At 33.7% G+C, this 24,725-nt stretch overlaps 1 protein-coding gene and 1 pseudogene across 1 annotated transcript in view; both read left to right on the top strand.

Moving 5' to 3' along the window:
* The window catches only part of LOC112596153, a gene marked incomplete at its 5' end in the record, with an annotated part of 88,416 nt that extends 67,236 nt beyond the window's left edge, over positions 1 to 21,180 (top strand). Inside the window, 5 exons of the mRNA XM_025341649.1 lie at positions 13,434 to 13,962; positions 14,608 to 14,676; positions 19,772 to 19,904; positions 20,027 to 20,178; positions 20,980 to 21,180. Coding sequence (XP_025197434.1) covers positions 13,434 to 13,962; positions 14,608 to 14,676; positions 19,772 to 19,904; positions 20,027 to 20,178; positions 20,980 to 21,180 — 1,084 coding nt within the window. The remainder of the gene's footprint in view (positions 1 to 13,433; positions 13,963 to 14,607; positions 14,677 to 19,771; positions 19,905 to 20,026; positions 20,179 to 20,979) is intronic.
* On the top strand, positions 9,239 to 9,735 carry LOC112596154 (annotated as a pseudogene).
* Positions 21,181 to 24,725: the final 3,545 nt, after the last annotated feature.

Genomic DNA, 24,725 nt, shown 5'->3' with positions numbered 1-24,725 from the left:
CGGTAGCCGCTTCGTTCAGTTGCATGTGCTCGCCGTCTCCTGATCTGCCCTGGTCTCCCTTATATGATTAACCGTCAAGAGTGGTGACTGGAGGTGGTGACTTCAATGACCTAAGAGACTCCTAAATTAAATGTATTTTCAGTTGGGTGCCTTTCCTGCGATTTCATCGGTTCTACATTACACGACCGTGATCAAGTCTTATGTCAATTAAATCGTACAATGTTACAACTTTACTCATCATTTCTGAAGTCAGAACGTGTGATCATGAATGTTTCATTATATTAAATATCACGATGTGCAGGTGATCGCCCAGCCGTTCGAACTACACTGTTGAATATGTTATTCCATCATTCATATCACCTCTCCGTATAATATATATGTAAAATAACACGGTAACACCTCCCTTCAAAAAGATTTATGTTTTGTAAGAAGAAATCTTAAAATTCTATTATCTTAATTTTAGTGTTAGTTGTTTCACATTTTTCTTTCTATTGAATTTCTCTTAATATGAGTATTAAGTATTTTGGTTTATGATAAAATATTATTTGCTACTTATTACATTACAATTAAAATAACTTCTTAATAACTAACACGATTTTAATCAATCGTGTTTACATATTCATACATAGGTTTCATATTTTCCTTCCTGAAAAATTTTTTAATAATATTAATGATACATTATTAGTAAACATTCATCCGATTTCACTTAATCGGTTACATTTTTCCACTTTTCCTGTAATAGTTATCCATAACTAGAATTTATTTAAATATAAATACATAAATTATAATTTCTTTGGTCATAGTGTTTTTATGGTAATTTACGTTAATGTAAGTTAATTTATTATAAAATATATTATTTTTTTTTATATGTCCTTATTATTTCGTCTTGCTGCAGCTATATTATAGATACAATGGTTTCTGTTCTAGATTTTAAAACTATATTTTATTATTAACGTTTATTTCTAATTCTTGTTGCTAAATTTATTATCGATATTTTCCGTTGAGAATATTACCTAATTACCGTTTCTCTTTTGGAAAATTCTTACTAACTAAATTAAACTCTAACCTGCCTTTGCCCTTAAATATTAATGGTATTGTTTCCTAAGTTTGTATTATTTGGTCATTTATTACTAATTCTACTTTGTGTTTCGTCTGTTAATCTCGCATAAATATCATTTTAATTACGTTCACTTCACTACTATGTCGATAAAACTTCTAACTCTTTAATTTTACGCGTTGAAATGCATTTTACATGTTAATACTATTTATTGTTGTAACGTACTGTTGGAGCAATCTCCCATGATAGATCACGTTTCTAGTTTGTATCAGATGCTCCTATCGTGTCATAAGTTCTATCCATTCCCGGAATTATTATTCATTAGACGTTCGTCATTCTTTTTATAACTACCGCGTTGTATGCCACTGAATGTATTACAATACTGCAGGTGTCGATAGATTTTGATTAGTGTTACCGCCCGGTTGTCGCGTATGTTGATTATTCATCCTACATTGAGCGAAAATCTATCCTCACGATTACCGTAAAAACGCTACTTAAAATTAATATTGCACAGATTTTGTATTTGATTATTATTCCTACCTAGAAGCTGATTATTTTACGATACGATGTGTTTTGATTATTATTTGACGAAATTTACTATTATAATTATTGTATATGTGTTATTGTTTGCTTATTAGTAATAACCATTAGGTTTGCTCTAAAATCTCTTGTACATCGGTATTATATGTTCATATGTTTTATCGGCTACTAATACTGCTTGCATTCTAATGTCAGAAAATTTGGTTTTAAGTTTCATGTCAATTTATTTCGTTGGTGTCATTAATTACTATACCTTAAGCTTTTTCTTATATGTTTACGTAATACTACTCTTCGGACGACAGGTTTACCTACAGGCTACTGCTCACGATAATTTTAGAATATTTCATGTCTACGCAGTTATGCATACTGAATCGTTTCATCGTTTTAAATTTTATTATCTTTAGTTCATTTTAAATTCGCGGCTTACCATAATTGTTCGAATAGAATCTAATAATAATTTTAATTCGTTCCCATTCTTTATTTCTTTATATCTAAATAACGTTAAGCTCTACTGATTAATTTAGTAGTTGCGATTTATCATTTTATTAACTGGTAGATTGGTCGGATCTACTGAATCAATTATAATTTCCGCCATGGTTTATAGAACAGAACAATTTCAGTTTTGTCTGAATATTAGGAATCACTGTAAAAAGCGTCAATACTTTTAATGATGGGACTTTAGATATGTTATTTTCTTGTTATTTACTGTTAACACTGTATAGTAGCTCTCAGTATGACAATATTTTATTACTTTAATCTATCTTAATGTACTAATTAGAGTTATTTTCAAATTCGTCTAAATTAATTAATGCAAACTTTTATTTAAGTAATCGTCTACCAGGTTTATATTTTATTTAATTCTAATTTATCCTCTTCGATTAACATTTAGCTCCGCTACTTCGTCATTAATTAATTCACTATTATATTGCTTAAATTAATATCTAATATACTATCGTTTTCTAAAATATCAATTATCTATCTAACGTTTCTTTAGATTACTCGAATACTTCGTATTCAAACAATTCGTTCCTCTAGAACCCGTATTCGAATGTATTTAAATATTTATTTTCATAATAATAAAATCTCAATATACCTCTTCAAAAATATAATCTTCAAAATTCTCAATACCATGCTTTCCTTCATATAATTCAAATCCTGCATAAATACAAAATACTTTTACTTCATGTAATTCTCAATAAAACACAAAATACTCTTTAATTCAGTATAATTCAAAATTCTCAATAAAACACAAAATACTTTACTTCGTTATAATTTCAATAAAAACACAAAATATATTTAATTCAGTATAGTCAAAATTCTCAATAAAACATATACTCCATTGTTAATTAAAATTCTCAATAAAGCAAAATACTCCTTTAATTCAGTATAATTCTCAAAACTGAAATTCTCGCTGCTTAATAATCTCAATATAAATAATCACAAATAATCTCATTTAATTCACAAAATAATCTCATAATCTCAAATATAAACACAAAATATCTTTTCTTCAATAAATTCTCAATATAAATTCTCAAAATATCTCATAATCTCAATATAATCTCAAAAACTCTCAATACTGCTCTTTATTTAACTCCCAAAATAATAAAAATGAAATAACCAAAAATGTAAAAATAAATAAAATGGAAAAAGACCTTCCTAATTACGATGGACAAAATGACCAAAGGAGACGGTTATATAATTTATACTTACAAAATCATGTATTCATTCCGTACAGCGGTTACCTACCATTGTTTTGAACTGACAATGTGTTCGATTTCCCAGAGTTGTTGAACGTCTCGATCAACGATGGTTTACGTGGTGGTGCCTCTGTTGATAGAAGTTGACGGTACCAAAAATATGTTGAAATATTTTAAGTTTATTCTTCACTACTTGAAATCAATCCTACCGACCGCCAATTTTCTGTTGCGTCCGTTATGTCAACAATCGATACATATATCAACGTAAATAAATATAATGTTTGCAAGTTAAAGATTAAGTCTTTATTTAGCCAATTAACTCGTGCAAGAATACAATTGCAAAAGCACAAGATGGTGAGTGGTGTTACGACCTGCCTCTGAAATACTGATGGAGCAGACCGTGAGTGGTGTTACGTACCTTTCCTGAGCGTCTCGAATATCCTATTATCTACTGAGCTCTTGCCCTGGTCTCCCTTATATGGTTAACCGTCAGAGTGGTGACTGAGGAGGTGGTGAGCTTACGATATTCTAAAGGAGCTCTCTAAATTAAATGTATTATTCAGTTGGGTGCCTTTCCTGCGGTTCATCGGTTCTAAAATTACAAGACGATCAGTCTTAATTGTCATATTAAATATTTTGATATTAACACCTCGTTTTCATCATTTCTGAGAAGTCCAGGACGTGTGATCATGTCTTATTCATTATATTAAATATCACGATGTTGCAGGTGATCGCCATAGCCGTTCGATACTACACTGCTTGAATATGTTATTCCATCGGTATACATATCACCTCTCCGTATAATATATATGTGTAAAATATATAAAACACGGTACGTAACACAATATACTTTACACGAACATTATATTACACAATAGTATTCAATTTAACCAATTATAGTTATTGCTAACAGTCTGCACAATTCAAATGTACATATGCGATATGCAATTTATATTATAGCCTGAGAACATTCTATTGATGACGTACAGTTGTTTCAATCAGTTTTGACCTTGAATTCACTATTTTATATGTTTAGCCTTTCAGTTGTTTACATTTGAAAGATACGGGGGAAAAACAGTAGCACATTAAATATTTTGTCATCACAGAAAGTGCATAATATTTGTTTTCTATATCCGACCATCTATAAAATATCAAAAAAAATATTAATTATGTATAGTTTTTTTGATCTTCAACTCGCTAACGTTTGACATGCGTTTTCCATAATACGTTTAACATCTCTCCTTTACGCCCACATCGTCCGCGATCTGACTGCGTCGGATCGCCTACCTGGGAGGTTTAAACGCGTTTAACTGGATTTTCAATGGTGATCGCTAGAGAAATCGAGCGCTCGATTCGACTTAAACTTTTTTGCGTACTAAACAGCACAACGCCTTCAATGTCAGGAGGTATGACAATCCGCCGCAGGCGGATTGCCCTTTCAGGAATCGATATTCACTGGACGATGATTGATAACTAGACATTTAATTACCATTTCGGAATGTATTTATTTATTTTCCATGCACAAAAGCACAGAGCAAGCTATGGGACAAGGTGTATTACACCTGTGAATTTAATGAAATGGCCGACCACTAGACGCTCGAATTAGACTTTTATTATTTACGCGTTTAAAACGACACCGCCAAAGTATAGAGCCACCAAATCAGAGGTACCAACATCTCAAACGTCGTTATCACTGGTTTTGCCTACTAGACTTTTCTAACTGCTGTATTCTTAAGTCCTGTCTCCGACCTAGGAAATTCACTTACAACGAGTTTCACCGGTGCTAGGGTATTCACTTACAGCGAGTTTCACCGGTGCTAGTTTCATTAGAAATACAAGGCATATTTAAAATGGCCAAAAATTGATCCAATTGGGAGTGGCCTTGTCCTATATTGAAGACGGCAGTAACAGCGGCAGTATTTACTGTTAATTTGTCATTTAATATTGGAGGTTCAGAATAAATAATTTCTTTTTTTACGACACATAGAACAATCAAAATGAAATTCAAAAAAAAAATCACTTACGAATTTCATGAGAAAAAATTTAATTTTTAAATGAACAGTCAAATGGTGTTTGACAAATTGACGAAATTGATTTAAAAATATAACTAATATCAACAATTCTTTAGCCATTTAATACTTCATCATGTATAACTCTAAAAATAATTTTAAATTCAAAATAATTATTTAATTATAAAAATACAGATTTTTTATGTGGAAAGCGTTTAAAGTTTAAAAGTTTATTGTATTAGAAATCGAGCATAAAATAACGCTTTATACTCAAAAGTCAAAACTGTTTTAAATTTTATATTTTCTATATCTTTAGGTATATATAAAATTGAAAGTGAAATCTTTGTAAAGGGATTGGTTTCAAAATTACTTATTCAATCATCTACAGTTTTTTTTATTATTAAATTAAAGAGGACATCAGAGTAGGTTTTAAGGTTATCTTAGTATACAAATAATTCTCATTGATATAGATACATATTACATTTTTATATGAAGACAAATAAGGAGTTTTTCAGAATAAATAACAAATAATTTAACTAATATTACTAGCGTTATTTATTATGCTGCATACAATATTAAGATTTTTTTTGGAAAATGCGTAGTGGTATATTAGCCATATTACTGGATATTATGTTTAATATCTGCTTCCTCAGAAAATAGAAAACTTTTTGGCAACTAGTTTTTGTGGGCCAGTCTAAGGAAAAGTTACTAGCTGCATGTCTAGTGTTGACTCCCTAATTTATAAAATCTAACTGGTTATGTTTTTTTTCAAATATATGGTGATTGTTTTTACTAATAGGAATACTGAGGACATTAAGGTTGTAAAGATGTATAAAATTAGATTATATTCACGGTCGCGTCGGATGCACTGGGCGGTGGTCGTTTGGGCGACTATCATTTGTACCGTTTGGGCGAGTGAAATTATTATTTTTACCTGTGTGCGAGGTAAAAACCAGGTGACAGATAGGTACTGATGATATTATTGCAATATTGCTAATCGTTATTAATCACTATTATCGAAAATAAGATTACGATTCAGGCACGCTTTCCAAGTTGTACTTATTATTAATTATTTATGTTTTATATGATTTTTGACCAATTATTTATATTTTATATGATTTTGACTGTAAATTACTTATATTTTATATGACTTTGACTTATTATTAATTATTTTTGTGTTATATGATTTTTGGATGTAGACTCCTTATACTTTATATGATTTTTGACCAATTATTCATATTTTATATGATTTTTGACTTATTATTATTAATTATTCATATTTTATATAATTTTGTTTAATTAATTATTGAGTGTATGTTATAAGGATTTTTATACCGCTCAAACAGTATTTTTAATTGAATAATTCTCGCCTAAACGGTATATATCTAATCGCCCAAAAGGTAGTTTTAGTTGACTAAACCCTCGCCCAAACGGTATATAGTTAATCGCCCAAACGGACTATATTTTGGGTCGATTCGCCCAAACGGTCTACGCCCGATGCACTCACGATAATTTGTTGATATTAGTAATGTTTGTATTTAAATTATATTATTATATTTTAATGAGAGCAACGCCCTGTAAAATTCATCTGTTTTATGTGTATGAGTTGTTGTAGTTGTTCATCTCTCGTTGTGTGTAGTGAGAAATTACTGTGCAATTATATAAATTTATATTGTTTTTTTGGTACATTTTGTTTTATGTCATTCATTGTATAGTGTTATTTTATTGTTCATGGTGTATTTTAACGATTTACTCGCATGTAAATAGATATTATAAATTATATGTATTAGGTATTATTTATATTTTATACTGGGTACTAAGCTCCAATATTATTATATTCTGTCAGCACTAATTTCATATTATTATTATTTTGTGAGTTATTTATTATATATTTAAATTAAATTGTAACGGCTCTAATAGCCAATCTTTTATATTTATTGTCGGTGCTAATCATCGTTTGTATACAATTTGTTAAGCCAAAAAGGCTAATTATTTGTATTTATTTTATGCATCATCATTATATTTTATATTATATAGTTGTGCCGAACAGGCAATATTTTTAATAATATTATTTGAATTTTATATTTATTTTGGTTGTGCCAAACAGGCAAATTATACATTTTCAGTTACCATATTTTGAGTTTTCAGCATTTTATTTTATATTTTATCCATCGCCACTTAGTTTTTAAGTACCCTTATAGATCGTGCGTCTTGAATTAGGGGGTGCGTGCGAACTACCTATTTAGATGTTCGTGGCGCGCATATTATAATAATTATACGCCGTCGGCCTGTACAAAGGTCTTCGAATAATTTTTCAGTTTGAATTGGAATTTGAATTTTGTTTTGTTGTTATTAATAATATAATAGCAACCTTATTCTAAATGATTAGAATGACTAGATATGATTCCAGAATCTAGATAATAATAATTAGGGCAGAGAAGTTATAGGATTTGCATGTTTTATTCTGGGCCTCTATTTTATAGCAAACCAAGATATAAATATAAGTCATAGGCCCTACAGTTGAAATAAAAAATTTTTTTTGCATATTTTTGCATATTTTAAAGATTAAAAAAAAATTGCATATTTTGTTATTTTGTGCATATTTCATGCATATTCTACATAAAAACTGTATGGTATTATTATATTCTATGCACAATTTATATATTATATATATACATTGTACACCACCCGATGCCCGTGTAGACTATTTACTATATTATAGGTACCCACATATTTTAGGTGTACATTCGGATAATGTTATCGAAGATAAGATTTGAAAGATTGGCATTTAAGTATCTATATTAAATTTTATATTAACATTATTATGTGTCCAGAGACCACTGTCCGTCAGTAATCTTATTAGTATGGTGTTAAGTGTCGTTTGATACGAAACTGCGTGCCGTTTGTTGTGTTTTCTATGCTTACATTTTTCTTTAACATATTTTCTGCTAACATTTTGCACAATGCCAAAAATAAATGCAAATATATTTAACAAGTATGTGAAACAGTATGGTGAAGATACATATGCTACCGATGGTACTATGCTTTATTGTAAGATTTGCGAAGTTAAAGTAAGTGCTGATAAAAAATTTACAATAACTCAACATATAAAAACAAATAAACACGAATGATTATTAGCTCGTCGAAATAAACCTGCAGAAAATAAACAACAATTTATATCACAGCCGTCAAACAAAAAATCTGTTTTTTCACATAATTTATGTAAGGCTATAATGTGTGCAAACATTCCTTTACATAAAATTTCTAATGTTCAATTCCGATCGTTTCTTGAAAAATATACTCTAAATGACATCCCTAGTGTATCCACGTGGAGAAAAACTTATACAAACGATTACTATTTAGAAGCTATTGATCAAATTAGAAAATACGTTGTAGGAAATAAAATATGGGTTTCTATAGATGAAACGACAGATGTACAAGGGAGATATATTGCAAACGTAATAATCGGAACTCTACTGAAGGATAGACCCGGAAAAATATATTTACTAAACACCGAAGTTTTAGAAAAAGCCAATTTTTCTACAATAACCAAACTTTTTGACAGCTCAATGATTCTCTTGTGGCCCGACGGTGTTCGTCATGATGACGTCCTCCTATTTTTAAGCGATGCTGCGCCATACATGAAGAAAGCAGGTACAACTATCAAGGCTTTGTACTCCAAGATGATCCATATTACTTGCATAGCACACGGATTACATAGATTGGCAGAAAATATTCGTAGTCATTTTCCTAAAGTTGATAAATTAGTAGCAAAAGGAAAGCAAGTATTTTTAAAAGCTCCTTCGCATGTTTTATTTTTTAAGACAGAAGCTCCCGGAGTCCCTCTTGCTCCTGAACCTGTACTTACACGTTGGGGTTCTTGGATTGAAGCTACTTCTTATTACTGCCAATATTTTAAGCAAGTACGAGATGTTATGCAACATTTTGATTCTAAAGATGCTGTATCTATAAAAGAATCTCAAGCCTTTCTAAATGAAATTTCAATGGAACCAAATTTAACTTTTATACATTTAAATTATGGGTTTTTACCATCAACTATAACTAAATTAGAAACATAAGGAGTATCATTAACTGATTCAGTAATAACAGTAATGTTCACAAAAAATAAATTGGACAAAGTTGCGGGTGACGTTGGAATGAAAAAAAAAACAAAATATAACCAAGTTTTAGAAAAAAATGATGGGTTTGCAATAATATTAAAAATTTTAAAAATTTTGAATGGAGAAAGTTCATCGATGGTTGGTTTACCAGAAGACCTAACAGGAAATGATTTAACATTTTATAAATATGCACCAGTAACATCAACAGATGTCAAAAGAAGTTTTTCAAGGTACAAAACCATACTGGCTGACAATCGGCGATTATTCGACGTAGAAAATATTAAAAAAACATTAGTTGTGCAATGCAATAATTTATCAGGTAAGAAAAAAGTTATTTTAAAACTATTTTTGTATTAATATATTTTATATTTATTTTAAGGATAAATCCAAAATTCGAGATTGAAGAAAACTATACTAACAATCAGCGATTATTCGACGTAGAAAATATTTAAAATAAAATTAATTGTGCAATACAATGACTTTTTTATATTTTTTTTATATCTAATTTTATTATTTTACTAAATTATAATTTAATTTTTTTGTGCATATTATATTGCATATTTAATGAATTTGAATGCATATTTTCAATTTTTTATGTGCATATTTTTCCAATTTTATCTCCTATAACTTCTCTGCCCTAATAATAATATACGCTAAACACAGTGACACAATGTATAAAAATAGTCATATTATAGACATAATCTGTGGAAATTAACCAGTTGATAATTTATTTATTTTTTAAATTAAAACAAAATTTGATACATTTAACTCATTTAAGTATAATTTTGAGCATAAATGTAATTGCTATACCTAGCAATTTCGAAACTTAGATTTTGACAAAACTTCATTTTTAAACGAAAAATAATAATTTTTTGATTTTTTTTTGTAATTTAAAATGTATTATTCATAAGGGCTATTGCTGTAAATAATGTATAGAAAACAATAATAATTTACTAGAGACGGACGTCCATATTTTGTGCATTATCCTGTTCTGCTATAACAGTATCATCGTTGATAGGATGAGGGTTTTCTGATGTTGAAACATTATTTATTTCTTCCTATATTATAATCATTTATAAAATATAAAAATGACTTGCACACAATAAAATTATATAGCAATATAAGTTTCAAATTATTTTAACTTACCTTTTCAATGTTAATTTTAAAATTTTCTCGCCATTTTTTTAATTTAATAAAATTTCCATTATGTTTTTTTGATAAATATTTTCTTTATCGTTTTTTAATTTGTAAAACGTTTTCCATTACGACAAGAAAAACGTAAAACGTATACGTATTATTATAAATTATAATATATATAATTTATAATTTATAAAAAAAAATAGTAGGTAGCTAATAATTGTGGTAGCAGTTAATAGCTATTGTACATACAACATAACCAGCAGCTAATAAATAATAAGTAATATGTATTACCTGCAGCGATACTGTGATAATATTGATTGCATATATTTTATGTGTTATTTATAAATTATTGTTTATAACAATTATAACATTTATTATAGCTTTATGGATATTTTCGTTTTTATCGTCACTGTGATGTCGCTATGCGGAAACTTGTTATAATATTATTTTTGCTCTACGTCGGACGAAAACAGGTTTGATTAGAGGAAACGGTATATTATCGCACGCGTAGTAACATGTCAAAGTACACCGTTGCGGGCTTGACAAATATTATTTACTATTTTTTTTTTTTTTTTTTTTTAAAGTACCAATCTTTTGCCAATTATACAGACTGTTCTAGTAATCGGAAACAAATTTCAAAAACATATTTGAATTCGTCATGAAGTTTACATGAAAACGACTTTCATACATTTTTAAATTAATTAAATTTAGTTCAATTTTACTATTATTTAAAAATTCATAAAATTCAAAATTTTTAATTAAAATGTAAAGATTTGAGTAATCAATTTAAAAAAGTCGAAAAGTTGTTTTTAAGTAAACTTCATAACAAATTCAAATATGTTTTCGAAATTTGATTCCGATTACTAGAACACTCAGTACAGTTGGCAAAATATGGGTGTATTTTGGTAGAAATCATAGCCAGGTCGAATCCCCTTAAGTGCCTCATTCGTATTAAGTCCCGAGCCGACTGAATACGCGCATATGTTTTGCCCGAAGGGTGGTTTGTCCACTATAATTAGTTCTCTTGGTCTAGGCAAGAAATATATCATGGAGAGAGGGCTCCCGATTCGTCCCGCGAGGTATCCCGTCCCTCACTCCCGGCTAGGCGGGTCTTAGTACGGAAAGCGTTCAACGGTCCTGTGGGGGCGCCGTCTTAGGCCCTTGATTCGGTTATTGGGTCCCGCTTCGCCGGCCACTATCCGGTACTTCGCAGGCTTTCGCCCCGCCACCATCGATGACAGCGACGGTCGTTTTTGGCTAGGCCCACTCGGACGATTTGTGCCCGTGTGGATAGGGGAGACTGTCCTCATGTCTCTGGCAGTGTGCCGTGCCCTGCACATACGCCCTCTAGCCACACGCCCACCCGCTATGGTTTTAAAATTAGGGGTCCGGGTCGTGCCCGCGGGATCGCCCTACCTCTTTACGTTCTGGTACTTCCCGGGAGAAGTTTTTGAACGCAAGGAACATGGCCTACGTGGAGGTCATGGTATCGCAGTCGCACGGCCAGTCAACACCTTCCGCTTGCGCTGCGGCTGCGAGCTTGCTTCTTTCCTGGCTATATGCTGGACAATTGAATAGCTTATTCTCCGCGGTTTCCTCAGGGAGACCACACGGGCAACCTGCCTCGCATCGAAGGTTGAAACGGCGGAGCGACGAGTTAAAATCCCCATGTCTGGACACGAACTGCGAGACGAGGTGTTCCATAACGAACCACGGTCTCTTGAGCTTGCGCCAGACGTCCGGAAACCAAGCCGTTGTCCGCTTTCCTTTGTCACTGGCGACCTATCTCTCTTGCCAGAAGCGTATTGTGGTATCGTAATACTGTTTTGCCTTTTCAGCAACGTCTGACGCTGACATGTTTCCTCTCAGCGCCCTTGTCCCTTTCGATTTTAACCAGCCAAACTAGTTCTAAATCTAGGGAAGGTACTCCGGCAATGACCTGAAGAACTATCTACATTATGGTCTTATATGCGCCCGTTATTGCCAGTAACGGACACCTTTGGGCGGTGTTTGCCTGTGTCTTAAGACTATACTTCGCCATACAGCGCTCGGCCTAGACCGAGGCCTCATAACCCCTACGTGGCAGGAACACCATTTATAGAGAATCCTTGTCGTCTTTTCTTTTAAGCCAGGATTATATTGACAGTGCTACGGTGGCAATCGTACAACTGAATTTCAAATTTTTATGGCAATCTCATCGAGCTCTTATTTTTTTTCCCTGGGTGCTAAATCTGTTACCCGTTCACGTAACTCACAATCAATACCTTTATTGATTAGCCATTGTTAGACATCACCTTTTTTTTGTGTTTGATTTTGGTAATGTTCTGAAGTCGTAGAGTGGTATGATGCGTTGTTTATTTCGATAATGGATGGTTCTTCAAAATGTTTCATTATTTAAATGGACCAATTCTTAAATATAGTTGAATTAATTTGGGTATAATAGTCTATATTAATGCCAATAAATGTCCTATAATGGTAACTCTTAAAATAATTAACGATAACGGTTTCGTTTATTATTTATAAAACTATTTCATATAGGTAGCCAGACTCAAAAATAAAAATATTATATCAACGTTTTAAATTTTCGCCAACCTATTGAGCATTATTGGAAACCCAAAATTGAGTTGGAACCCTATGGTTGAGATCTGCTACTTTAAACTGTAATTTAATAAATTAAATTTAGCATCCAGTCCCGTTGTCACTTGCGGCAATGTTTATGATTATTTTAGACATATTTATTATAATATAACTAAATATTAAGTTACTGCGTAAGAGCAATTTCAAGGCCTACTTAATTAACTACAGCTGTGCTGCCATTAATCACCCAATAGGCTGGTAGCGACCGTAATAGTTGATGTTTGGGTTTCAGAGATAGCGGAAAAAATCTAAGCGGTGGACGGGAAGATATCGGCGAGAGCGATGATGACGTGGTGCTTTCAAAGACGTTACGCCATCTTAACGTTATGTCTATAGATGCGAACGAGGAGAAAATTTGCCAAGAGTTCCGAAAGTATGGTGCCAGGTTGGCGGCTAACCACCAGCAACACCAGCATCCGTCAGTGTTTTCGTCGGACACCGGTATCACTGTAGCTAAATTCGACAGGACCAAACATGTCAACACGCCGTCAATGAAAGGCATACAGGGCACTCCACTGCCGTCAATGGTACGAGTGGCTGTCAAAGAACAGTCGTCTATGATAGCACTCGACAAGAAAATGTCAGTGTTGGACTTGCAACATAATGATCATGACAGCCATGCAGTTACCGTACACGTTGATGTTAACAAACACTACAACGACATTGTTCTTGATGATAACATCACTAATGAGTTTAAGACAGATATAAACTGTGACCATGATGATTGCTCGAGTACACCTCAGCCACCTCTCATCAATGAGGTCAGAGACGAACTCAGAATTTTTAAACACTACTGTACTTTTAAATTTTTTTTTTTTGCCATCTCCCCAGCTGTCGGTAAAAATTAATTTTATACTTGGTTTTAAATAATTTAATACCAATTAAATTGAAAAAGGATATTCAAGCTTACTCAATAAAGAAACAATAATATTTTCAACTTAATTAACTACAAAAGCAACCAATTATTTGAATAAAGTTAAAAAAAAAAATTCATAAATTAATAAATGTTTTATATAAAAAAGATTAATTTCTAATTTTTGTAAACCAAGATTTGATTATGATGACTATGATAATTTTATTAAAACATCACCAAGCCTTCCTCGAAACACATGTCTTAATGAAGAAAATTACATATTTACCTTGAATCAGTAGGGTTTTATGGAAATTTGGGTCCCAAGACTATCCAATCAAAAGAAATTTTAAACATTAAGCTCATAAAAATAGGTGTTTTCATTATAAAAACGATACGTATTATTGAAGATATCAAATTGAACATAAATATGTGTTTATAAAGTATTGATAGGTCTCCTTTATAAGTCGTCTTTAAATTAGTTTTAGATATATTATTTAAATTTTTTTTTTATTGACGTTCTAAATACTTTATTGTTTATGTATGTAATTTAAAGGATGGTTCGGTTAACATGACACGACTACATGGTGTAATTCACAGACTACCAAACTGGAAACAACTAAGAGTAAGTTAATTTCACAAATTCTATTTGATATTCAATTAAACAATCTAATACAACAAATTATTATATTTATATTAATAAGTACCATTTATTTTTTGATTTCTCGAGTTTTTGTATTATTATATTGTATCCTAATCATTAATAAATGCCATGAAAAAAATTCAAAAATAAAGTGACCTTGAAACTATGCTACTTAGTTTCTATGATGAAACAGCTCACAAAACCACACAGCTCCAACCGTCATTCCATCATAACTATACAGCATTACCTCAAAAGGTTCGATATTATCATCGATTTATTTCTTAGCTTATCCATCACACAGTATCTTTTCACCAATGATAAATAGCCGACCCTTGACGGCTTCACTCATAATTGGTTGTTTATTTTGCCTTCGGACGATAATATGTAGAATTGTTATTCAAATTTTTTTGCTTAATGTGATCGACAAGTAAATATAAAACCACGCTTAATGAAAACGTATTGAAGTGTTTCTGGCGGTATTAATGATAAATATATTTTTATTAAAAATGATTACAGATACAAAATAAATGCTAATTGATCTATTGTTGATAAAGAATTTTATAAAACTTTTGAGAATTTAACGTTTTTTTGTCCTATTTCATATTAAAATCAAAATCATTAGATACTTCGGGTTCTCAGTTCAAAAAAATCCCACGTTTAATTGTCCATATGAAAAGCACTCTGCACGAAGATCTATGCCAACATTCCAAATGTTTGATCTCGAAATCTGTTAATCGTAATCTTTGAAAAACCTCAACAAATGAAGCCGATCGCAGATTAGCCTCATAAATTAGCTTTGTTTTTTTAATTAACCTATTGGGAGATGAAACTATATAACTAATTTAATATGAATGAAAGTCAACTGCATGGAAAGTTTTTTTTGTATATTTAGAGTTCCCAATGATTACAAAAATAAAAATAAATATACAACTCAAATACTACATAATTTTTTTAAAATGTTCAAGAACTTTTTACTTCTTTTCTTATTAACAAATGTGGTACCTTTTGATGACTTTTGCAAACCTTCAGCAGACTTTCAGATATACCAATAAAAAATTTCATCCAAATCGGTTCAGTGGTTTTCTCGGTTAGCGCAATCGTAGAAAACCCCTTTCAATTTTATATAGTATTAGAGATAGAGAAGATATATTTAACTTCTTATAATATGTTATAAATTATGAATATTGATTGTTTGCTGCAGTGGTTCCCAAATTTTTATGAGTGTGATCCTAATATTTTTAATTTAACTTTCAGCGACTCTCGCTCTCATAAAAAAAAAAGAAATCAAAATTGCATCACAATTTTTATTTATTATATTACAAATTGGTAAATAAGTCATATTTATACCTATTTGAAAGTAAATTTTGAATAAATTTTGATTTTATCCTTCTCTTTTTGAATTATTTTTTTACAATGTTTTTATTTAATATAGTTTATCCAATAATAGAAAACCAAGTAGATAGGTAATAAAATTAAACATATGTTCTAGACACTCACTGTAAAATCACTTCAATAACAAAATTTATACTATGGTTTTACAAGCAATAAGCTGACATAATATTATGAATTGTATATCATTGAAAACTTATAATATCAGATCTAAATTTTAAATTTTATTTATATATGGCCGGGGCTATTTAATCTATTAAGCAAGTACTTTGATTAAGTACTCTCCCATATATTTTTCAAATATTTTCAAGGCAGATTAACATTCCGGAATACGCACTAATATACTGTACATTTTACAGCAACGTATGTAAAATTTAACTTAAATAGATCAGGAACTAAATAATATTTTTTTTTCATACTTAAAAGTTGTCTATTTTGTAATTTTATTTATTTTATTTTATTTTAATTAACTTACGCTCAGACAAAAAAAAAAAAAAATAATAATGATATTTACAATATTAAGTACTTATGTGGTAATTAAACAGAAGTTAAATTTGATTAAAATAGACAGAAAAAATAAAGAAGTAATTGTGCGTAAGGTGGTCAATTTTTAATAGGAAAACTCCATATGAAAGAAACTTATTTTAGATCCATTCCAATCTTAGGTAGTCTTTAGCTAGGTAAGAGAGCCAAACTTCTACACTATACTATAACTTAGAGCGAACCAGACTGAAATAAGGCGAGTTGAGACAATTGGCCGAGGAGAATGTTTTTGAGACTCGTTTAATAAAACCTAAGATCTCGAGAGCTTTAGGGACAATTTATTTATGTGATGCTCAAAATTAAGAGAATAAATAGGAAATGTCGAAGTCATAGAATAAAAACACTCGTTCAATAAAGACGTCCCCGAAGCGGTAAGAATGGTAAATAGAGAACGACTACTAGTAAAAGACAATATGACAGTTTTCAAGGTTAAATGACAAACCTAGACATTTGACTCAGATGGAGAAGATATCAAATTCAGATTGAAGAACGAAAGAACTTTCAGAAGAATCAATTTTTTAGTAGATTTTTATGCCATTGGCAAATAGGAAAAACTGGTAATTTTTAATCCATTTATCAATAAAGTTAATAAATATGATAAATAGTAAAGGGCTTAAATGACCTCTTCGGAAGACCCCCGAGGGTACATTTATCAATTCAAAAAATGAGTCACGAACCTTAAAAAATTACTTTCTGCTGGTTAGATAAGAGTTTATCAAGTAAGAAGGTGATTTCTTATGCCAAGTGTCTGTAGTTCTTTAATAACAAGACCATGATCAACTGTATCGAATGTCTTTATAAAATCTGTAACAATGAAGTCAGTTTGACTTTTTTGCTCAAGGCATTCAGTGTAAGTACAGCACTATTAGCTATAGTGAACTTGCAAAGCCTGAACCACTTATGTTATTCTTTAATAATGATATCGATCTAGTTACGTTTGACTATTGTAGATAAGTAATTCAAGTAGTTTAGCGTCATGAGGAATGATTGAAATAGGGTGGTAGTTTTTGATATATTTGACATTAGAAGGATTACCAGATTTATAAATAGGAACAACGAAACTAATTTTCTAAACACCAGGAAAAAACACCCTCGCTCAAAAAGCGACGAAATAGCAAGAAAGAGGGAACGGTATGGCATTGCGGCAGTTATACAATTGTCAATAAGGCTCTAAAAAGGCCTTGTCTTGCAGAAATACTTAAGTTTTGAATATTTTAAGATTAAGAAAAAAATATGAACGAAAAATCTATTCACCCGTCATAGAATGTGGTTTAAAGTTAATAAAATTAATCGCGGACCCCTTAATAAAATAAAAAAAAAAAAAAACCAATAATAAATAATAATAATTTTGTTTTTTTATTTTCAGAACTAAATGTAAAAATGTATATGAAAACATTGAATAAATATAAAACAATAGTTAAATAAATATATTATTTGTATGATTGTAAAAGTTTAATCAATGTGTTATTTCTTTGATACTAAATTTGTTATTTTAAGATCTATATTAAGAATAGTTGATTCGTAAATCTGTTTCTTTTTCTTAATTGATTTCCATATTATTTTTTTAGTATCCACATAGGCAGAAAATCTTTTTTCACATACATAAATTGTCGAAAAAAACATTGATGATCGGTTAGGATGTCTTAGATTAAACCAAAAAGAGGACATCTGCATTTACATCTGCTACTCAATTCTTATTTTTGTCAGGAACTAGAAAATATTTTCAAAATTTGTAGGTTATCGATAATATCATTTACGTCCTAAAGAAAACTTCACATGATGATTTTAAAAATGTAGAAAGTGATGGACTGAATTTAATATTGTTTTGAAGCGAATGTTTTCTCTATAACTCAAGTTTTTTTTAACATAAATTCAATGTTATTCTCAGCATGGAAAATATTAGTTAAATAGGTTACTGTAAACAGACATTTAAATTTATTGAAATAAGTGGCATATTAAGTAGCTCCGATAGTTTTTTCTTAGTAACATTAAACTTGACAAATCATTTTCATTTTGTCTCTCGTAACAATCTATATATTTGGTTGTCATGTGCAGATTGATGATTTTTTATTTCAAAGCTTAATTTTTTTATATAGCCAGTGATAACCATATTATTATCACTAAGTTTTCCTTCTTCTATTGCAATTTACCTGATACTATGACATGATTTAAATTCGTTCAACCATTCTGTACTAGCTTTGAAATCATGATTATCATTTAAATTTTTATTCATAACAAGTACTTTTTCCATTATAATCAGACCTATTAATGGAATACTTTGACTCCATTGTTGTACAAGCTTTATCTAAATGGTAGTTGACAGCGAGTTTCATATTTTTTTCAGCTTGTCATCAGTTGCTTCCATTTGTACTATAAAGTCTTTAGTTTTATTTACATCCCGTTTAATATTATAAATAGATGAATTTGGAATATTAAAAATATTTCCTTAATATGTTGCATTCACACCTTTCCTTAATTGTTGAACTATTCCATATTTTTTTTCTAAGTTAATTGGAACACGCTTTTATTTTAAACACACATAAATACAACTCTTGTTTAATTTACTAAAAGTTAGCCCTGGCGGCCGATAGGCGAAGCTCAAATATTATCAAAACCAGGAGTTCTCAGTCATTCAAAATACGTATTTTAGTTATTATTATATTTTATTTATAATGTGCATATTTAACTTAAAACATTGTATGATGTAATTTGAAAATGTTGCATGGTTTATATAGTATAGTGTATAAAGTATACATACGTAAAGATATTTATAACGCCATAAATACATAATATATACATTATACATAATAGTAGAACATAAATGATGTTATGTTGCACGAAATACGATATATCCTACCTATAGATACATTGAAGTGCGTGTATAATAGTCTCATAATACGGACGTACAATATTCTATTTACGATTATTATTATTATTATTAGTTTATTGTCATAAATTTGTATTATAATAAAATTTTAATCATTAAATTATAAATAATACTTAGTTCACTTGTCGAACTTAAATAACTCATACAGTCATACCTGAACCTCTTAAAGCATAATATTTATTAAGACGAGCAGTTACCCAATTATTTTAGTTTTTATACCTAATAGTTAATACAGTATACCTATGCCCGTCTACACAGGTGGTACTGAAATTGATGTCGATTATGGGTGATCCTATAGCAGATTTCCCGGAAATAATCGAATTTAACAAATTGCGGAGATGGTATGAAGTACGGATAAATGAAAACAGACACTTGACGTCGAAAATAAAACGTTTGTAAAAATTAATTATCATCGTAGGCAAACTATAGTTCAAAATAAAAGAAAGAAAAATACATGTGCAAATCATTATGTAATTACATATTAAAATATACGAATGTTATTTAATGACGTAGAAAAGCTAATGATTCAGTCGATAAACGCATGGAGTGCACCGCGACCCAAATTGACATCTGTTAATATTCCAAAAAACCTAATGCAAGGTGAAAAAAACATCAGTGCGATGAAAAAAATGTCTTGGAATCAAGTGAATGAAATGAAACGTAAGGTGAATATATCTGTTGATGTAAAAATGATGTAGGTAGTATACAATTATCGTTTTATATCAACTATTTATTATATTCTTAATAGCACTCAGCATCAATCAATACATAACTACATCATAAAAAATACCAATAAGAGTTTAAAAGATTATAATCATATTTTATTAGATTATTTTCAATTTCATAAAAACTAAACTTAGTAAAACATCTACAGTATAAAAAAAATTGTACCTACGGCTTTAGGGAGTTAAGATAAGTTCTTTCAAACCTCTATATCGGGGGTGGCCAAACTGCAACTCTTGAGTCGCATGCGGCCTCAGTAATAAACTCATATGGCTAGCATTTTATTGTAAGATACAAACATTATTACGAAAAAAATTATTTTCAATATGAATTTATGTATTTGAAGAAGTATAATATTTTATTAAATTTCAATTTATAGAAAAATTTACAAAAAAAAAAAAAAAATAGTGTTTTTGGTAAAATATTTTAATATGTATTTATTTTTATTTTTAATTATTAATTAATATCATATATTGTTTCGCATTTTATACATTTTATTACAATTGACATCTAATAACCTTCTTTATTAAATTAACTTTATTTTTCATTTTGGTTCTTCCATATTTATTAATATATTGGGCGGCTCACAAGTCTCTTCTAGCTGGCCACCCTGCTCCGTATATTTGTGATTATTTAGTAATATTATCTATGGTACGGAAATTAGTATTAAAAATAAATTTAAATTACCAAGTATACTATTTTATTAAAATGGTCGGTTTTGTTTTTTCAATGCTATAATATAGGTCAAGAAAACCAAAGCCGAATACATCTTAAAACTTAAAAGAATGTCAATTAATAACGCAAGAACAATATACCAGACAATGCATAATGACTATTATAATAGTCGTTTGGCCAAAAATTTTAAACGATCATACTATTATTATTTCCCGGCAAAAGAGGATGATTGCTTGTTTGAGTATGTCACTGAAGTTAAGAAAACCTAAAGAATAATACTAATTACAAAAAACGATCGCGATCTATGTTTTTATAATATGTACATTATAATGAGTATTATATGCAAAAATAAATATTAGGTTAATTGCGAAATGGTTTCATTTAATTCAAATCGGCGCTATTCAAAATATTATACACATACCATTTATAATAACTGTTATTATGTACATCTTTTCGTGTGTTGCGGGATCCAACCAGTTCTTTAGGGTTGCCCAAGAGACACTCGACCCCTTTATGTAGCCGCAAGGCTATCACTTCCGGGTTGGAAGCCTGGATGTTCACCGGGAGATCCTCCCGGGGCGCCACCTCTCCTTAGGAACCATATTGAGTGACCGCCGCAGAGTGGCAAGCACGGTGGGAGGCTAGTGAGAAGGGTAGACTCACACATAGCTATTTCCCATGCGTGAAAGAAAGGTTGAAGTGTAGCTGGGTGGAGATGGACCATGAGTCCTCCCAGTTCCTAACGGGACATGGGGAATTTAGGTCCTATCTCCTACGCTTCTCTAAGTCAGAGACCGACGAATGTCAGCTGTGCGGAAGCTCGGACACGATGGAACACGTCGTTTTCGAGTGCGATGCACTGGCGGGCGCTAGACGGGCACTAATAGACCTAGTGGAGTCGAGATACCTACAGTGGCCATGTTCGCCGCGCGTCCTTGTGAATTCCCCGGAACTCTGGAAAGGGTTTCGTGGATTCATGACGGAGGTGTCGGTTGTTCGCGGTCATGTAGTTGGGCTGGTTAGGTTAGATTGGGCTTAGATGAGGTGTAGACTCACGCTCGCAAGAGCTGAGGGCGTCTGGGACGCGTGGTGGTGGCAAAGGTACGGCATGGGAAATGGTGTGAATAAACCCTTCGGGGTGATGTCTGCCAATTCTGGCGGCCGTGGCTCGTCCGACTGGACTGAGTAAGCATCTGGGATGCGAGGTGCAGAGTTGATCGGCGCGATGGTAGAAGAGACAGCGGAAACTACTCCTTGGGGCAAGTTCTGTTGGCTCTACTCTCCAGTGACCTACGTGTTCACACTAGGTGCGCCTGGGGCGCGTGGTTTTGATGCACGGTCTTCGGGCCTGTAGACGCTAGGCGGAGCGTGGTGAATAGAGTACTCACTCTATTTTAAAATAAAATGAGGGGCCACGACCACCGTGTAACCCGCGAGCGCGGCGTTATGGGCCAACAACTAGCCCTCGAGTATCTGTAAAAGTAAATAGTAGGGAGGCAAAACAACCTAGCTTCAGGCCATGATGGAAGTCTAGCCGAAACGTCGCACTTTAGACGCCTAATTTAAATTAGGAATAAGTACTACGGGAACGACGTCTGGAACCAAGCATCGGGGAAACCTGGTGTGGACGTCTGGGATCGGATTCGTAGTGGCAGTCATGTAAATGACGAAAGTGGTTATTGATCGCATGCTGATCAGGCGAAGGTTAACGGTGAGTATTCTCCCGGGAACACAGCCACTCTGCCGGTGGGAGTATACCACCTGGCGGTTGCTTAAACCATATTAAGTAGCGGGTTGGATAGTTCCGCGGCCCTACCAGTGGTCAGTAGAGAGATTTCATACATCTTGATACCAAACTGGTAGTCATTTGAAAACCCACGTTTAAGGCGAGGGGCGTAAAAACTCCTTTCCTGAGACTGGTGGACGGCCTTACAACTGTCCTCATATGACGATGCCTGATACTTTTCCCGAAAAGTATCTGGTGCCTCTGCCTGAAAGGGGACGAGTCTAGGCTCATATACCTTTCTTGCGGAGTGAAGGACTTTGTCCAAATTTGGAACTTCATGACCGCCGCGACCAGGGCCCGACAGATTATCACCGAAGTCAGACCCCTTCCACTAAGGCGGTACTCGCACAACCAACACGAGACTTTCCTCAAGTGTGACGGGCTTGCCGCGGACGAGCGCGAGTCCTCGGTGAGTCCACGCGGTCGTGCGCCTCGGGTCCAGCACCCCCGGAGCGTCGAGGCGCTATTAGCAAGCCGCCTCGACGGGGCTTACTCCGAGTCCCGTGGTACAAGGTTTGAACCCGGCGTTCAGGCCCTCGCAACTGCCTTGTCCGCAAGCAGGTCGATCGGGGCACCGCTGTGTGTACCGCGACGAACCCCCTTATAGTGCGTACGGTTTTGCTCTTTATCGACAGATTGCCGTTTCTGCCGGTACTTCTTTCGTATCAAGACCCGAGCCGGCTGAATACGTGCACGTCCTTAGCCCGAAGGGTGGTCTGGCCCCTTTAGTTCGAGCTCTCGGTCTAGGCAAGAATTTGTTCATAGGGAGCGAGGGCACCCAATTCGCCCCGCGAGATGTTTCGTCCGTCCCATCACCGAGGAGGTCAGGCTTTCAGTACGTCCCACGAGGTATCCCGTCCCTCGCCCCCGGCTAGGCAGGTCTTAGTACGGAGAACGTTCGACGATCCTGTGGGGGCGCCGTCTTAGGGTCCTTTTGTCCGGCTATCGGGTCCCGCTTCGCCTGCCACTAACCGGTACTTCGCAGGCTTTTAGCTCGCCGCCATCGATGACAGCGACGGTCGTTCTGGCTAGGCCCACTCGGACGATTTGTGCCCGCGTGGATAGGGGAGACTATCCACATGTCTCTGGCAGTGCGTCGTGCCCTGCACGTACGCCCTCAAGCCACACGCCCGTCCGCTATGGTTTTAAAATTAGGGATCTGGGTCGTGCCCGCGGGGTCGTCCTACATCTTTACGTTCTAGGACCTCCCGGGAGAAGTTTTTGAACGCAAGGAACATGGCCTACGTGGAGGTCATGGTATCGCAGTCGCACGGCCAGTCCACACGTTCCGCTTGCGCTGCGGCTGCGAGCTTGTTTCTTTCCTGGCTATATGATGGGCAATCGTATAGCACATGCTCCGCGGTTTCCTCCGGAAGACCGCAACGGCAACGTTACGGGCTTTTCGCCTTTTCTGTCGAGCTCTTCGTTTGTGGCGCCGGGCCCCGTTTCGGGACCGGGCGCGCGCCGCATTTCCGTCCGTCTTTTCGACCGCGACGGCCGCGTCGCTAGGCGAGCTCACATCGAGTATCGGGCCGCACAGCTCCGACCGCGTTCTTACGCACGACGCAGGTGGCGGGGCCCCGGATCCGATCTCCCGCTATGAGGTGTCCATGTAGCCTGTCCGTCTAAGTTTTGCGGTTGCGCCAGATCCGGTGTCGACAGAATCACCGGTTGACCCAAACTGAGGGCGGTCGGTTTCGGGGCGAGGTCAAAACTCTAACACCTGGCAGGGCCTCAGGCCTGTCGGCATCCGACCACCCAGCCAGGACCGCCTGGTCGCCCAAACGATCGCCGACTGTCCCCTGAATCTACCTGCTAGACAGGCATCCCCTTAGGGTAATCGCGGCGGGGCGATGGCGAGCTGCCGTGTCGTCGCGAACCAGGCACGATAGGGTTGCTACAACTGCCTAACGTCGCACGCCGATTTAGGTCGTACCGCTCGTCTCCGCCCTTTGTGGGCGACGGGGTTCCTCAGCCCCGGGTCCCGCAGGCTCGTTCTCCGTGCCCCGCAACGACTCGCTGGCGTGG

Source organism: Melanaphis sacchari, unplaced genomic scaffold (assembly GCF_002803265.2).
Source record: "Melanaphis sacchari strain LSU unplaced genomic scaffold, SCAv2.0 Contig302_pilon_pilon, whole genome shotgun sequence".
NCBI lineage: Eukaryota > Metazoa > Arthropoda > Insecta > Hemiptera > Aphididae > Melanaphis > Melanaphis sacchari.
This window is presented reverse-complemented; position numbering and strand designations above follow the sequence as displayed.